The sequence below is a fragment of the Carassius carassius genome, chromosome 17 (assembly GCF_963082965.1).
Source record: "Carassius carassius chromosome 17, fCarCar2.1, whole genome shotgun sequence".
Lineage (NCBI taxonomy): Eukaryota > Metazoa > Chordata > Actinopteri > Cypriniformes > Cyprinidae > Carassius > Carassius carassius.
In genome coordinates this window covers 13,002,166-13,019,159 of record NC_081771.1, presented here as the reverse complement: position 1 = coordinate 13,019,159, position 16,994 = coordinate 13,002,166, and the positions used below count along the sequence as shown (strand labels likewise).

General features: G+C 41.5%; 1 protein-coding gene across 1 annotated transcript; it reads right to left on the bottom strand.

Annotated features, from left to right (window-relative positions):
- Window positions 1-2,255: 2,255 nt before the first annotated feature.
- On the bottom strand, window positions 2,256-5,681 carry LOC132161133 (transmembrane protein 125). The gene is made up of 2 exons (XM_059570943.1): window positions 5,455-5,681; window positions 2,256-3,722 (listed from the first exon to the last, which is right to left on the bottom strand). Exon 2 carries the CDS (start codon window positions 3,656-3,658, stop codon window positions 2,990-2,992), a length of 669 nt encoding a protein of 222 aa, XP_059426926.1. The 5' UTR covers window positions 3,659-3,722; window positions 5,455-5,681; the 3' UTR covers window positions 2,256-2,989.
- Between the last annotated feature and the right edge of the window lie 11,313 nt (window positions 5,682-16,994).

Genomic DNA, 16,994 nt, shown 5'->3' with positions numbered 1-16,994 from the left:
CATTGCAATGAACCATTCAGCAAATAACTCAGCTGCATGTTGATGTTGTATTTATTATGATTGCGTTTGTTTCTTTAATCTAGAGCGGACAACACATCTGATCACACATCATTTTTTGTATGTCATTGTTAGTGTTCAAACTGGGAAAATCCTCTCAGATTTTCTTTCATTCAGCATGCATTGCACCACTTGTTTTATCAGTGCGACAATTGTGTGTGTGTGTGTGTGTGTGTGTGGAATACTGTCTGCCACCCCTGCAGAGGCAGCAGAATATATTATTTGTCACGTCAAAACAGCTTCCTCACTGTTTTATTTACCAAAGGTCAATGGCATGACAATATCTGATATTTATTTCACACTGAATATGAAATATGTATTTTTTTTTTGCTCAATAGTATACTAAAGGACATTCTGAGAAAATAAATTGATTTTTGTTTTGGCTAGCATTTTTGTGATTATTTTCTGTGCTGTATGGAAAGATTTATTTTTTTGTTTATTTACCTATGGATATTCCAGCTATTGAAATAAATAACTGTTTTATGCAGGGGTATGACTATGAGTGAATGGATAAAATATTTTCTTTTTCAATCATCCATGAATATAGGTGTTGTATGCATTGCTATTTTTGCTTGCCTTCATTCTTATCAGTCTTCACACATGACGGGCCAATAGATGGTTGACAATGGGTCACAGAGTCAGCTTTTGTTTGCGTGGTGACTGAGCAGCTGTTGCACAATAGCCAGCTTGTTGTGAGTGTGAACAGGCATTGCGGTCCTAAAAACGGTCCCTCAGCCCAGTCTTCATAGGAAGGGCCATGGATGAATGACTCGGCTGCATGGTTTCTCAAACACTTTTTCTCACATACAAAAAGAACCAAACTGAAACATTTTAACCAGCCAGTAGCTTTCTGTTATTTCTAGATTAGTTTTTATTTTAACCACCAAATAATACTAGTAGTGTTTCGGAAAATCTAATTATTGCTTTGCACAGAGAGCACACAAAGAATCGTTTAAACTAAATCCAGACTGTGGTGACCTCAAAAAGGTTTTGGACACCTAATACCTGAATGTCAGTGCATATAAAACTAATAACAAAAGTTGTATATGTGATCAAATGTCCTTGACCTTCCTCAGAGGTTTATTTATCTGAGGCACTTTTGCTATGATTTGTAACCATTTTGTCCCAGGATCATTTTTTAGCGGATGTTTGGGATGCGTGAAGTCAGGGTACGTTCACAATAGTGTATTTAAGCATTATCCAGATATTGCTCCATACTGAAACATTTAACAACATTTAAACCCTTAAATCACATCAAATGCTGCGTGGACTTAAAATGTAAATTACACTCACTGAGAATATACAGAGAGACCAGATATAATAAGACTCTATCATCATGTTATTCTTTGCACAATCATTGTATCCAAAATATCCCACCACTCATTGGTGCATGCAGGTTACACTTAAAATAGCTATTTAATATATGATCTGAAATGCAACTGTCATCTGCTGTTTTGCCAGAGGACAGCAATTGAAAGTACACATTCTGTCCTTGGTGGAACATAAGAAGATTGCACAAGGTAACATTTATGTTAAGTAACTCTATGAAAGTGAATAGCAGGCACAGCAATGATGGTAGAACCTCAAAGGTCAGTTTTCACTATACAAAAACAGCCTCAATATTGACGAAATTTATCCAAATTATAGTTCACTTCCAGAATATAAAAATACTGATAATTTACTCCCCCCTCAATGTCTTCAGTCGAGAGAAGAAAAAAAAAGGGTTTTAAGGTGTTCAAGTTATTTTTTATTTATTTTTTTCATATAGTGGACTTCGATAGGAGCCAATGGGTTGAAGGTCCTAATTCCAGTTTCAATACAGCTTCAAAGGAATCTATTTTTCAAAATCCTGGAAGTAACTAATTCTTTAATGTGGATGTAGTGTAGCCTTAGTTCCTTTTAAGTTCACACAGGTGTACTACCAGAGTAACCACAGGTGAAGCTCATTACTATGGGCAAAGTCAACTAAGGTGAGTCACAATACTTTTTTATAATTTTGTTTTCATCTTCATAAATCTCTTTTTGCTAAATGGTTTGTCTGGAAAGTGTGATTGAGATGTTTTCAAATGCCACTTGGTTCAATATTCAGTTATGAAATATACTGACATTGACACATATATTAAATGTATCCAAAGTTTTATGTTGCTGCATGCATTTCCAAAGTAATTTCTCCTTAGTTGCCAAGGCAGAGCCTGAAAGTTTGTTTATTATGCGCACAAATTGAAATCGATTTCCACTAAATGGCTACAACCTGCCATCTGTTTATCTCCATCTGTTTGTAAATGTTTTTCACAAGCTCTCCAGAACAAATTACCGATAATTTGCATCAAAGTGTAGATCAGCTTCCCTGTTTCTACAAAGAAAAATATCCCTCTTTTCATTAGAAACATAAAAAAAAACACATTCAAAATGTGTTCACATCCTGCAGATTGACATTCTGATCCTTTATTTGATCCATAGTATTGCCTGCTCAGGTTGTAGTATAAATTCAAACACGTGAATTCAATTGACACAATTTGCTCATACATCAGAGCTCTTGAAAAGCTGAAGATGTCCCAAGATAGACAACCACTTGGTATGCTCACCATTGCACACATAAATAAAGCAGTCAAGGACACGCACATATTGTCCAATAGCGGTGGAGATAAAGCAGCATGTTTTACATAAAATTAATTAAAGATCAAACTTAAATATGCTTTTGTGCTTTTTTCAGTACTTTTAACTGTACTTTATTGGAGTGACACATGTAAAAGCTGAATGTTTGTGCTTAAATGTTTAATGCCTGGATCTTTAAGCCAAAACGTAACCATAAATGTCACATATGATTTGTGACTAGTTTAATGGTTGCAAAGTATCACTGAGGGTGTTGTTGTTTTATCTCATCTCAGTTCCTGTTCAGTAAAAGAACGGCATATTTTTAATGTAGTCACAGTTATATCAGACGAGCCAGACTTGAAGCAGTCTCTCTTCTTGCCTGCATCTGGCCTGAAATGCTGAAGATTCCCACTGTCCTCTCCCACCGTCTCTGTCCCGGACCTGATCTCTCTAAGAAGAAAACTACTGTGGCGTAAATCCCAACTGCTAATGCTGTAAAACTCCCACCAACCAGCATCACCACCCCGGATATATACATGTCATTCAGTGCTTTCCCAGGTTTGGGCATGTGGTAGGACAGAGCCACATCCAGCAGGACAGCTCCACAAATGAGCAGAGAGACTCCTGTGATCAACATGATGAGGACATCAGCTAAACCGCCACTTTTTAACATGTTGATTCGGCGCCTGCTGCGCACGCAGTTCATGTCCTGGACAGCAGAACTCAGCAACTGCTTGAGGAGGACGGCCAGAGAGAGAAGGCAAAGAGCAGTTCCGGCGCCCAGTCGCCACTCGCTGGAAAGGCTGGTGGTGGTGGAAAGAAGGCCTACGCCGCCCAGGCCGCAGCCTAAGATCAAGGCCACTGAAGCGCAGTAGCATAATAAGGATTTGCGTGGCTCACTGAACCACCAGAGCTCCACCTGCTCCTCCAGGAGGTTCTGCTGGATGCGAGCTGGGTCAGGATGAAGGTGGCCCCGAGGAGGAGAATAGTCCTCTAGTTCTGACATGATGTTCACTGCTAATGGTGCTCAAGACAGGTCTCAGCTGTGAGAGGACACCTGGTTAGAGTTCCTGGAGAAAACAAGTTGGAAATTAGGTAAGAAGATGCCATGTGTGCAGTTAAAATTCATGATTAAAAAATGGCAGATGTGTTTGCCTGTATGTATATTCATGATAAAAAAAAATAAACTTGCAGCCAAAAATTCACATTAAAAATATACTTATAAAAACAGTAGGCTATATGTATATTTCACAGTTCATAACTGACTATTTTATTATTTTTACCACTTATGTACTATAATATACCAATGCAAAATACTTGAACAAAATCTGCCTTTGTACCCTAAAATACATACTGATATACTAATAACCAAATTAAAAATATAAAAATGTAGTCAAATAAATAACCACATGATGAATTAAATCAAACATCAGCAGGGATAGTCATGCTGTGAGGATAACACATATGACCAAAATAATGCATTATCTAAATAACATAAATTATAACATTAAAATACTTTTGTGTACATAACTGATTATGAAAGTAATAATAAAAGATTTATAATTATATAAAAAATATTAAAATATGGCACATCACATACAGTAGAGACTCATGGGGACTTTTTTTTCATACAGTACATTTAATATAGTAGCCTAATTTATACTTTTTATTTCTAAAAAGTAATAAAAAACAAATCATCTGTGACTCAACTGGACTGATCAAATTATTATCAAAGACTCATTTTAGAAGTTCCATCCAAAATTAGCTCAATTTGGCTTGAAAACCTGAGGGGTCAAATGCCATCAATGTCATCAAACAAAACAGGGAACTCACTCTCCCCACTCCGCAAAATATGCAAAGTTTAATAAAATGTTGCAAATATTATGTAAATTATTCAGTAGGGATTTAAAACAGCATTTTGGAGTCGGACCAAGCTGCTTAATGGCTAAAACACCACTTTATTTATAAAGCTGTTCTTAAAATCAATTTACGATGTGGTCAAACAATGAACACAAGGTTTAACTGAAACACTTGTGTTTAATCTAAAGCCAGTTAATGTGACTGGGGACGATTATGTGAATGTGTGTGGAGAGAGAATAAAGATTTTAAGTAGTGTGAGAAGACAATTTCCCTTCTGCTCAGGGGCTCAGGCATTAATTCCTTTACAAATGGCCTGTCTCTGTGGTCCCTGTGACCCTCAAGGTTGCAGGACAGACAGCTTGTCTTTACAATCCCGTAAGTGGCTTTGCCTTCACAGTCAGCACTGCGGCACCAGCAAACTGCATCTGCTCCTCAACTACATTGCATACATTATAATCAAAGACCAAGGCAAACTGTTTTGCTTTTTATCCAGGACCAGTGACATTATTTTGTTTGTTCAAAGTCAGTCACTGGCACACATGTGGCAGTAGGGGTTGTGTACATGTACGTTTGTGAAGCTTTGATAATTAAGTCCCTCTAGACCTGAGTCTCATATCACTGACATACTGCTTCCCTGTGACTGAGGTGAGGCATGAAGAGGGAAAAATGAAAAGAAGAAAGCCTAGAAAAAGCAAAAACACCAAAGTCCATGCTAAGATTACAATGGTTGTATAGTTCGCAAAAAGTAAACTCTTTCCTTATTTACTCACCCTCATGTTACCCATGTGGGTGCTTGTTTGAAACAACAATTTTTTTTTTTAAAGAATAACATTAGCTGCTTTCTTAAAATGCCATTACAATGGACAGGGATTTAGGATTAAAAAAAGATTAAAAAAAAAAAAAGATCTTAGATCCCTTATGTCAGATTGAAGGTGTACTCACCCTAAAGAGTTAGAAAGTTTCTGAGATGAGAGTGTTTCTCCATGTGACGGTTTATCATTCACTGGTGCATTTACTTTCAGTTATTTCTTCGACAAAGTTCGGAGAGAGAAAGGACAGCAAGGAAATATGATCTATCACCTCGGGGATGGGACTTGATTTGAGCATACTATTATCATCCTTCACCTTAACTTATACTTAAAAATAATTTTGGTTTTGATTCGCAATGGCTCCTTAGGCAGAGAAGACAACTTAAAGTGTGCAAGATGTAATTCTTAGTTTTAAAGCTTTTATAATTATTAGTAGTCAGATTCCTTTAGGCAGACATGAAAAAAACCTTCTAAATGGCTGATCTGTCAGTGTAGCAGCCTTGGGGCCTGACAGCCATCCAACTTAGCCCTCAATTAAAAAAAAAAAAACAGTCCACAGTCAGTTTGCCTGCAAGGTCTCTCTGAGGTTATTTCATAGGCAAAATGTCCCTGGCTGTCAGTGCATGAGTGATCCACAAACCAGGACAGAGGTGTTCCAGTTTAGGAGCATTCTGACAGAGTACCTCCTCCTCTTTCTCGGATCATGTTGCTGTTGGCTATTGAAGTTTGGTGGTTTTCTTGAAGATTTAGAGCAAACGGCATCTTTCCCGACAGGTGTGAATGCTGAGCATTGTGGCAGGCCAAGCGCGCCATTCATTCTCTAGTCAAGTGGTACGCTGTTGTATCTCTGACTGCAGGTCTCTGATGGATCTGAAAAAGAAGCATTCATAAAGCAGGCTCTTGTCTCGTCTCCGGTCACCACACAACAGCTGATGCCTTGTCTAGCATACTCTTCTCTGCCTGGTTGCTAGACACAGACAATGGAGCAAGTCTCTGAGTTCTTCTCTTAAGCAGGATGAAACAGGTCACTATCTGTATGGAGACAAAGGAAGCAAAGAACTGACAGATGTGTAAAGGATATGCAGTACGTCTAATTCGTTAGGGTTTAATTAATTGCTTTTGGTTGTTAACTACTGCTGTGAAGGGAGATCTAAGCAGGGGTGGAGATTTCCTTTTCCATATCACGGGTTCAGGTGAGAGAAACCTTTGTGGCAAGGTGGAAATCAATGGAAAATCTCCAGAAAACATTCATGAAATATTATTATAATTTTTCCAAGTTATAGGAATATAATGAAGGCTCTTAATTCTACTCATTAGTATTAAATTATTTATGTTGTGCTCTACCTGAAAGAGATGAAATGAATCACAAACTATTTTGTAGCGGATTTGGGTACTGGTGGGCCAACAGTAAGTTATTATGGTCATGCCACTTGCTGCCCCTCTACTGTTTCTCTGTTTTTGACTCAATTTCTACATCTATCTTATCTGTCTCTTTTTTTTCATTCTGTTGGCTGGGGAGGGATTGCCTTTTTCAAAAGCACAGCTCCCGTTCCCAGTGCTCTTTCTTTTCATCATAAAAGTTAACATATGCCACGTACCTTATTCCATCACTTCACTTTAAAACTCAGTGGTGCCATTACCTCCTCTCCTTCCATCAGTACACTTTCCTCTAAAGAACACTCTTTCATTCCAACCCTTCACTGCAGCTTACCACTACATTTGTAGGAGGAAATAGAACACAAAATGACATTATAAAGACAGATTACTCAATCTTCCTCTGCGCAAAATCTCAGTGTTCTCTATGTATGATTAACTCAACACCAATAGACCTGGTACAGCTTTTATGGGTTTGCAAATAATGCAGAAACCTGACATGACTCATATTCTTTCTAGAAACCTTTGTGAATGTCAATAAAGGCTAAAAATATACAACACAACTTTTTACGTGATTTGCAGTCGGAACGCAACAGCGTTAATTTTGAACATCAGAGCCAATCTGCAGATTTTTGGTATAAAGGATGGAATACACTACACAACTTAAAATTAAAAATTTTTAACAGATTCAAAAACATAAGGCATCAAACACTTGCCAGCTGAGGGTCACACACTACCAGTCTTTGAAGTCACACCAAAAAACAACAAACTTGCACAGAAACTTGTCAAAATATTGAATATGTTCGATATGTTTCTACTGGATGCAATCATAGTCTGTGCCCATCATATAGGCATTTGGAAACACAAAATGCCCAAAATCTGGCGACTGTCGGAAACTAGTGTCCAACCTAAGACTAGAATACTGTCCAAATAGTACATTTCAGCCTTGGGTTGACAGATTTCACACAAAAAAAATCATGTAGCATATGAGCAAAGACTTGTTGGCTTCAGACTATGATTCCATCCAGTTGGAGGATACTGAACACGTTTGATATTTATGCCGATTTTAGAGCACATATTATTCGTATTCGTCATGCATCTAACAGAAAGCATGTTTCTACATGAAGTTGTTGTTCCAAATACAATGTAAAAGACTGGTATTGTGTGATCCTCACTCTTTTAATATGTGATGGCCAGTATTACTGTGTAACCATTTTGGCAAGTGTTGGATCCTTCAGATTTGTACAGATGTTGTGTGTTTGAGCCTTAAAGGTGCTTTTTTGTCAGGTAAGGTCTACAATGTTCTGTATTCAATGCTATTCGGTGCTTGATTTTCCTGTTTTGGGCACAGCTGCAATATTAAGCACTAATTAAATCACCAATTAACAGGCCCGTCCACCCAGCTCCACACTGCTGACAAAAGGAAAAAACGTTTACCTCTCTTCCTGCCTATCTCTCTCCCCTTTTCATTCTCAAAACAGTGACGGCATCCAGAATATTCTGGCCTCGAGGACAACAGCAGAAATGTGAGCATAATACATAATGCAAAAAAAAAAAAAGGGCAACTATCCAGCTTGGCCACTGAGCTCCATTTTCTCTGACCTGCCCTCCATCTGTGACATAGACGCCAGCCCGGTTAAGACACCTGGACCTGCTCCTTCACTCTTAGGGCATAGTTTCATTCTTACTGGTTGTCTCTGTGTCTGTCACAGAGTATTCTGAAAAATACACTTTCGGGATGTTTGGATGTTACCGAGAGCTGTCACGCACCTGTCATTTTTAAGATCTGTGCTTATAAGGGATCACCAAGGAAAGGATGAGGAAGGAGCCCAGAGTTTTTTGGTTTGTTTGGCACCTGGAAGCTTACATTTGAGATTACTTTCATTCCATGCAGATGCATTTGTCAAAACTCTCTATCAGAACTCCAAATAAAGTTGTTACTCCTTTAGAAAAATAAGTACCGGTGATACCATTGTACAGTAATTATATACTTATATATATAATTATATAAGATGGTGTTACCATGGAAATTAAAGACCACATTCACCTACCTTAGTATTTATGTGGCACACCAAGATGCTTTAGAGAATACCTGGGCAATATCATGGTAACTTTGGTACTTTTTCTAGAACTATTTGACATTTATCTTTTTGTTTGTGCTTTTTTGCTTTGTCCCATTTTGTCTTGGCTATGGCTACTGTTATATTGAATCATTGTAGGTGTGTTTATGGCCATGCCCAAATATAAAGTAACAATAAAGCAATAAAATGTCATAAGACTGCTTCAATTTGATTTTATATCCATGATGTGTCATTTTGTCAACACCTCCAATGTAGCCATTTTGTAATGGTAGAGAGAGGGTAACCATGATTAATTAATATATATTTTTTCCTCTAAACTTTTACAGTCACTGTAAAGCACTGTTCACAATGAATCGCATTGAAAGGGCACCTATGGCATTAAAATAATTTGCTTCCCTTTTATTTTATGATACAGAATAATATTAACTATATCGAACGGAGGCATTACCTTTCTTTCACTATAGGCTGTTATAGAACTGTTACAGCTCTGCAGCTCCTATTTAGTATTTTGCTTTCATTTGACTTAATACAAGTTACTATTTAAACCACAATATGTTTGACACAGAAATCGCAGTGCACACAATAAATGTTATCTGATAATTATACAAATTCCTCATTCCAAATGATATGGCCAATTTCTGGTGTCCTCAAAACTCAGAACATATGGATTGGTCATTTGTGGTGAAGGTTTAATTTTTTGTTTTTTTGGTCAGCTCAGAAATAAAATCAGAAATGGCATTATGTGAGAATGATACTCCACACATCTGACACCAAATAAGTGAAAACTTTTCTTAAAATGTTCCCATGTTTTTATTTGAAAAATCTCAATATATATTGGAATGTTACTAAAATTAGAAAAATAATTAAGAAATGACTAGTGTACTTCTGAGATGCAATCATAATTGCAAAAGGACTAACAATAAGCGTGTGACCTGCTCCAGGAAATAAATGAATGTTGTTCATACTGTAGGTATTACTCACCATTTTTCTTAAGTAATTAGATTATAATGTTAAAAAGGTATTAATATACATTATTAATTATAGGAAAAAGGGTAAGTAGTTTTTAATATTTTATCTGATAAAGTTGTTGATATGCAGTAAATACAGTAAATGTGCTGTACTGGCCTTTAACATTTGACACAGTATATGAGGATAATATATTTAGTGTGCAAAGTATATTCAGAACAGTTAGTTAAGAATCCTCTTATTTTAGGAATGATGTTATTCTATATAATAGAGCTGCCAACATCACTCAGCAGTATTTGAGCCATTTTTGCAACATGAATTTGTAAACTATTTTCATTGGTAGAAAAAAAGTGAACTAGCTAAATTTTGATATTTAATGATATTGAACATCACATCTCGGTCCTACTGTAGTACTATGAAGTATGCAGAACAACATAACTGAGTACAGAACTCTTGTTTTTGTGATATTGCTTAATTTATAGTTTTAAGATTCCATGCCATAGAAGAAGTTAATATTTATTATGCAGCAATAAATATTGTATGTTTATAAAGTTTTTGGATGATATGAACAGATTTATATACTTACCTTCACCTGATCTTACACATCAGTAGGCTACTTTATTTTCCATAACTGAAAAGCAAAGGCTACATACTGTAGGCTACTTTTTTTTTAAACGTTTACAGAAGAAAGTCCTAAAACTCCAGTACAAAGTTTACATGTCCTGCGGTGCTCTATCAATGTGTGAAGCCTCCCATCTGTTTTATACTTTTATAACTTATAATAAATAGGCTATATTTCTAGTTAAACCCAAAAATAATAGGAAGGCACGTTTCCGTTCTTACCTGTGATGCGCTGGCAGGCAGCACAAGATCCCGAACACATCAGCCAAATAACGCACAGCAAGAGAAATACAGTAGCCTACAGCCAATCCGTCTGAGAGGTAACACGCGCTCAGCTAAAAGAGATATCAAGTTTAATGTAAGTCTGGCACAGTAATCCCGACCGTATCAGCTTTTCATTGCGAATAGTGTTGCAGGTGCACTGCTCGTTCAGTCCGGACTTTTGCTCTCCGCTCGGAGGTGTGGTCTCTCCTCTCATTGCTACTCTGATCGCGGAGCGTGTAGTTCAGCTGTGTGTGTGTGTGTGTGTGTGTGTGACCTCCCCGCTCTTCTCCAGCGGGACACCTGCAGCGATAAGAAGCTTCTAGTCCAAAGGTCTGACGTTAAATGACGACGAATGAAAAAAACAAACAACGTTCTATATGTTCGTTCATTCTGCTTCGCGTTTCAAGCACTGCACGACAAAATGTTCTTACCTGGAAATCATCGCGGATCGAGTTACCTGCTCTGTCTGTCGTAAAACCAGAAAACCTGTAACTAGCAGGACTAGTGTTTATAAATACATCATTCAGATCAAATTGTGTTACTGGCGTGATTTTTACTTGTTTGGTAGTATTCAGTAAGGTTGAATTTTCAGAACTTGCCGTGCTGTTTATCTCCAAAAAATTAGGCTAATAAAACCTAAGTATATATATCCCATTTTATTTCAATTTATATTCGAATATTCAATGAGGAAAAACGGGGCGGGGCTTAATTTAATCACAAAGAATCAATTCCTGTGACGCTAACAATGGAGGACAGGAGGCAGATGCAAGTAAAGGAAGTTTATTGACAGGAGTAGTGATGGATGAATGCTGGTGAGTGACGCAGGAACCACGATGGCAGCACAGACAGGTGGGTAGGTGATTTGAGTGCGTTGGTAGCGATGGCGGTGATGGTAGATCGGTGATCGGCGGTGATAATTCGTGAATGACTGTGAATATCCAATGAAGACTGAAGCAGGACACTGAGAAAAGACAGGAACACATGAGCACGAACAGACATCGACACGAGGACCTCAAACAACGATCTGACAAACAGGAGACGAAAGACAGGGCGTTAAATAGGCGGTTGGAATGAGATGCACCTGCCGCTGATCAGGCGATCAGTAGCAACACCCACATGAACCAATCAACATGACATAACATGACTACAGCTGGAGACGGTGCATTCACGAACCGTGACAGTACCCCTCCTCATAAGGACGCCTCCTGGCGTCCCCAGAATCTCTTACCTGTCGATTGTAATCATCGATAAGGGAGTGATCCAGGATGTCCCTAGCAGGTACCCAACTTCTCTCCTCCGGACCGTAACCCTCCCAGTCCACCAAGTACTGAAATCCGCGTCCCCTCCTTCTAGAGTCCAGAATACGATTTACCAAATAGGTGGTCTCCCCATCTACAAGACGCGGCGGGGGAGGGACCGGGGTAGGCGGATTAATGGGAGAATGAAATACGGGCTTGATTTTGGACACATGAAAGGCGGGATGAATTCTCCTGTACGTAGGAGGGAGTTTAAGGCGGACTGCCACCGGACTAATGATCTTGGTGACAGTAAACGGGCCAATAAATTTGGGAGCCAATTTATTAGATACGGACCAGAGAGGAATATTCTTGGTTGAAAGCCACACCTTTTGACCCACGACGTATACGGGAGGCCTAGACCGGTGGCGATCGGCCTTGGCCTTGGTGCGCGCCCCCACTTGGAGTAGAGTCTCACGGGCTCTGGTCCAAGTGCGGTGGCACCTCTGGACGAAGGCGTGAGCGGAGGGGACCGCAACTTCGGATTCCATACTGGGAAAAATAGGTGGCTGGTAACCTACACTACACTCAAAAGGAGATAGGCCCGTAGCTGATACTGGTAAGGTATTGTGGGCGTACTCCACCATAGACAATTGTTGGCTCCAGGAGGAAGGATTCTTGGAGACCAAAAATCGCAACACCCTTTCCAAATCCTGGTTGGCTCTCTCGGTTTGACCATTGCTCTGGGGGTGAAACCCTGAGGACAGACTTACAGTCGCTCCCAGTAGTCTACAGAATTCTTGCCAAAATTTAGCCACAAATTGGGGTCCCCTGTCGGAAACCACATCTATCGGGAGGCCATGTAAACGAAAGATGTGGTCTACGACGGTCAACGCTGTCTCCTTGGCTGAGGGTAATTTGGGCAAGGGAATAAAGTGGGCCGCCTTCGAGAACCGGTCCACCACGGTTAAAACTACCGTGTTGCCCTGGGAGGGCGGGAGGGCGGTAATAAAATCTAGAGCGATGTGGGACCAGGGTCTCAAAGGAACCGGCAGCGGTTGGAGTAACCCATCAGGGGGCCGATTGGAAGTCTTACCAGTGGCACAAACCGAGCAAGCCAAAACAAAACTGTGAATGTCGCGAGCCATAAGTGGCCACCAGAATCGTTGCTTGACTAAAAATCTAGTACGGTTAACCCCTGGATGGCAAGCTACATTCGAGCAATGTCTCCACTGGATAACGTTGGACCTTAATCCCTCCGGCACAAATAAACGGTTCGGTGGACACCCGGGCGGAGGCGTTACCCCTTCTAAGGCCGTTCTGACCTTCGATTCGATCTCCCATGTGAGAGTGGAGACCACTAATGTCTCAGGAAAAATACACTCGGGAGTGGACGGGCGTTCGGAATGGTCAAAAATACGCGACAAAGAATCGGGTTTGATATTCTTGGAACCCGGGCGGTACGAGATAGTAAAGTCAAAACGTCCGAAAAACTGTGCCCACCGAGCCTGCCTGGAGTTCAACCTCTTGGCGGTGCTAATGTACTCTAAATTCTTGTGGTCACTCCATACTATAAAAGGAACCCCCGATCCCTCTAACCAGTGTCGCCATTCCTCCAATGCCATCTTAACTGCCAACAATTCTCGGTTACCAATATCGTAATTTCGTTCTGCCGGAGATAAACGATATGAAAAATACGCGCAAGGGTGGACCTTGTCGTCTAAGGGAGAACGTTGAGATAACACCGCTCCTACCCCCACCTCTGATGCGTCGACCTCCACCACGAACTGACGTGTAGGGTCAGGGGTAATCAGGATAGGGGCTGAAATGAAACGGCTCTTCAGTTTGGCAAACACAGCCTGAGCTGTGTCCGACCACCTGAACGCAGTCTTGGCGGAGGTCAAGGCGGTCAGAGGTGCGGCTAGTTGGCTGAAGTTGCGAATAAAACGCCGGTAGAAGTTAGCGAACCCCAGAAACCTTTGTAGGGCCTTACGGGAATCTGGGCTTGGCCATTCTACCACAGCCTTAACCTTCTCGGGATCCATGCGTATTCCCTCAGTTGACACGATATACCCCAAAAATGGAATTGACTGTGCATGAAATTCGCATTTCTCCGCCTTGACAAAAAGCCCATTCTCTAGCAACCTCTGAAGCACTCGTTGGACGTGCTGCACATGTTCCTGGAGAGAAGAAGAAAAAATCAATATGTCGTCCAGGTAGACATAAATGAACTGATCGATCATATCTCGCAGCACGTCATTGACGAGTGCCTGGAAGACCGCTGGGGAGTTGGAGAGCCCAAAGGGCATAACCAAGTATTCAAAGTGCCCTCTGGGGGTGTTAAAAGCGGTCTTCCATTCATCCCCCTCCCTGATCCGAACCAAATGATACGCATTGCGTAAGTCCAGTTTTGTGAAAATTGACGCTCCCTGCAACCTCTCGAAGGCCGAAGACATCAATGGCAAAGGATAAGTATTCTTTACCGTGATGTTGTTCAGTCCCCGGTAATCAATACAAGGTCGCAGAGATCCGTCCTTCTTTCCCACAAAAAAGAACCCCACCCCCGCAGGAGAAGAGGAAGGGCGGATGAATTTGGAAGCTAGAGAATCAGAAATATATTTCTCCATAGCCTCCCTCTCTGGAACAGAAAGTGAATAGAGTTTGCCCTTAGGCGGAGACTTACCTGATAGTAAATCTATGGCACAGTCGTAAGGACGATGCGGAGGAAGAGAAGCAGCCCGAGACTTACTGAACACTTCCTTCAGATGGAGGTACTCAGCGGGCACGTTAGACAAATCCACCGCCTCCTCCTGCAACACAGACACAGACACAGACGGACAGGCAGACACTAGACAAGACTCATGACACCTTTTACACCAAGACAAAATGGAGTTAGAGAGCCAGTCAATGCTAGGGTTGTGGAGGAGGAGCCAAGGGTGTCCGAGGACAATGGGTGCCAGGGGAGAGTCAAGGATGTGAAAAGAGATGGTCTCGGAGTGATTGCCAGAGGTGATGAGTGTAATGTCTTCAGTGATGTATGATATGGTGGGAAGTTGCTGACCAGTGAGGGCGTGAACCGTGATGTGGTGCGGAAGAGGTCTGAGGGGAATGTGGAGCTTGTGGGCTAATGTGCTGTCCATGAAGTTACCCTCTGCCCCGGAATCCAGTAGTGCCTGACAGTGATGTGTCTGTGCTGACCACTGCAGCCATACCGGGAGGAGCGTAGAAGATGATGGTGATGATGATGATGATGATGAGGTCTTCTCGGCGGAGATCCCACCCGATAGTAGCCTCATACGTACTACCGGGCCTGGCCTTTTACCGGACAGGCGTGGGCTTGATGTCCGGCTCCTCCGCAGTAAAGGCAAAGGCCCAGGGACCTCCGCCTCTCCTTCTCCTCCCGGGAAAGCCGAGCTCGCCCTACCTGCATGGGCTCGTGATCGTAGACGGGGCTGGCCACGTCCCCGCCGCTGAACCGCACGTCTGCCGGTCCCCTGGATGGGGTGTTGAGTAGCCCCCTCCTCTCCATCCGTGCCAGACGTGCATCGACCCGAAGGGCCAGCTCAATAAGTCCATTGAACGACGGGGGAAGGTCCAGGGCGTAGATCTCCCTCTGGACGCGGTCAGCCAGCCCATGCAGGAACATGTCCCACTGCGCCTCCTCGTTCCAATGGCACTCCGCCGCCAGGGTCCGGAACTCGATGGAATAGTCCGAGACGGATCTCTCGTGCTGGCGTAACTCCGCCAGCCTCCTGGCCGCCTCCTGTCCTGCGGCGGCCCGATCAAAGACCCGTCTCATCTCGGCGGAGAGCGCCTGGAACGAGGCGCAGCATGGGTCCTGGTTCTCCCACACCGCTGTTCCCCACAATGCCGCCCTCCCAGAGAGCAGGGTCAGAAAGAAAGCCACCTTGGCCCTCTCACTGGCGAAGGTTCTAGGCTGGAGGGCAAAATGCATATCACAACGGTTAAGGAAAGCTCTACAATAGTCGGGCTCACCGCTTCCGGAATCGGGAGGCGTGGTTCCGGCTGGGAGGGGGCCTCCGATGGTGCTGGTGGAACAGGCGGTGTGAGTGGCGCAGTGGGAGCTCGTAATAGCTGGAACTGTTGGGTGAGCTCGGACACCTGCGTCACTAAAGCCTGAACCGCGCGACCAGTGTCGTTAAGAGTCCGCTCCTGGGAGTCCATCCTCCGAAGCCCATTCTCTAAATCAGGCGATCAGTGGCAACACCCACATGAACCAATCAACATGACATAACATGACTACAGCTGGAGACGGTGCATTCACGAACCGTGACAATTCCATCATAAATTGACGGTTTTGGACGGGACGGGATGGAAGGGGTTAAAAATAAGAGGGCTTGGTGATGCAGTGAAAAAGGAAAGTTGTTTCAGATGCAGAGCAAGTCATTACATTTTGATTATTTTGTATTTTTTTATGCAAATCACAAGCATATATTACTAAAGTGAATAGGCTTATTCTGATTTCATGTTGACTTTAAAGTAATTGCCTCTCGTAATTGCATTAACATAAAAGTTTTCGTTTGCACTAGTTACTGTCCTCATTAATTTTAATACATTTTACTTTTAATTAATCCAGTTGTTCTTAATAATTAATCAACAAATCATACGATATGTAGCCTATAGAGAATTTCGATTTATTTGATTATTTATACACACATGGGCTGTAATAGAGCATGACTTGTGTTTTCCCATGCTAGAACATTCTTTTAAGAGTGCTCCTAAATACTTTTTTTTTCTTTTGGCTTTAAATGTGTTTCGTCAGGTTACATTTTTAAAAACAATCTAAGTATTTCTTCAGAGATTTTCCCCCAAGGTTGGCACAGTGACACCCAGTGGTTCAGTAAGGTGACACCTTGCACAAGCATCAGTCAAACTTTCGCCATTACAGGACATGCAAGAACACAAACCACAGAAGTCTGATTTTCTAAAATATTTGCAGTGAACACTTTGTGTGACATCTTTCTCCCTTTCTATCTGGAACGTTATCCTGCATTTAATGACAACTGGTGTCTCAATACAGTCAGTGAATACAGTAATACTCATTGTGGTAATATGCAACAGTGTGGGTGACTTCTGGATTTATCAGTATTTCTTATTAGAAAATAATAACC

What these genes read in the sequence shown, in the direction of transcription:
- LOC132161133 (XM_059570943.1), bottom strand. Translation starts at nt 3,658, where the DNA reads ATGTCAGAACTAGAGGACTATTCTCCTCCTCGGGGCCACCTTCATCCT.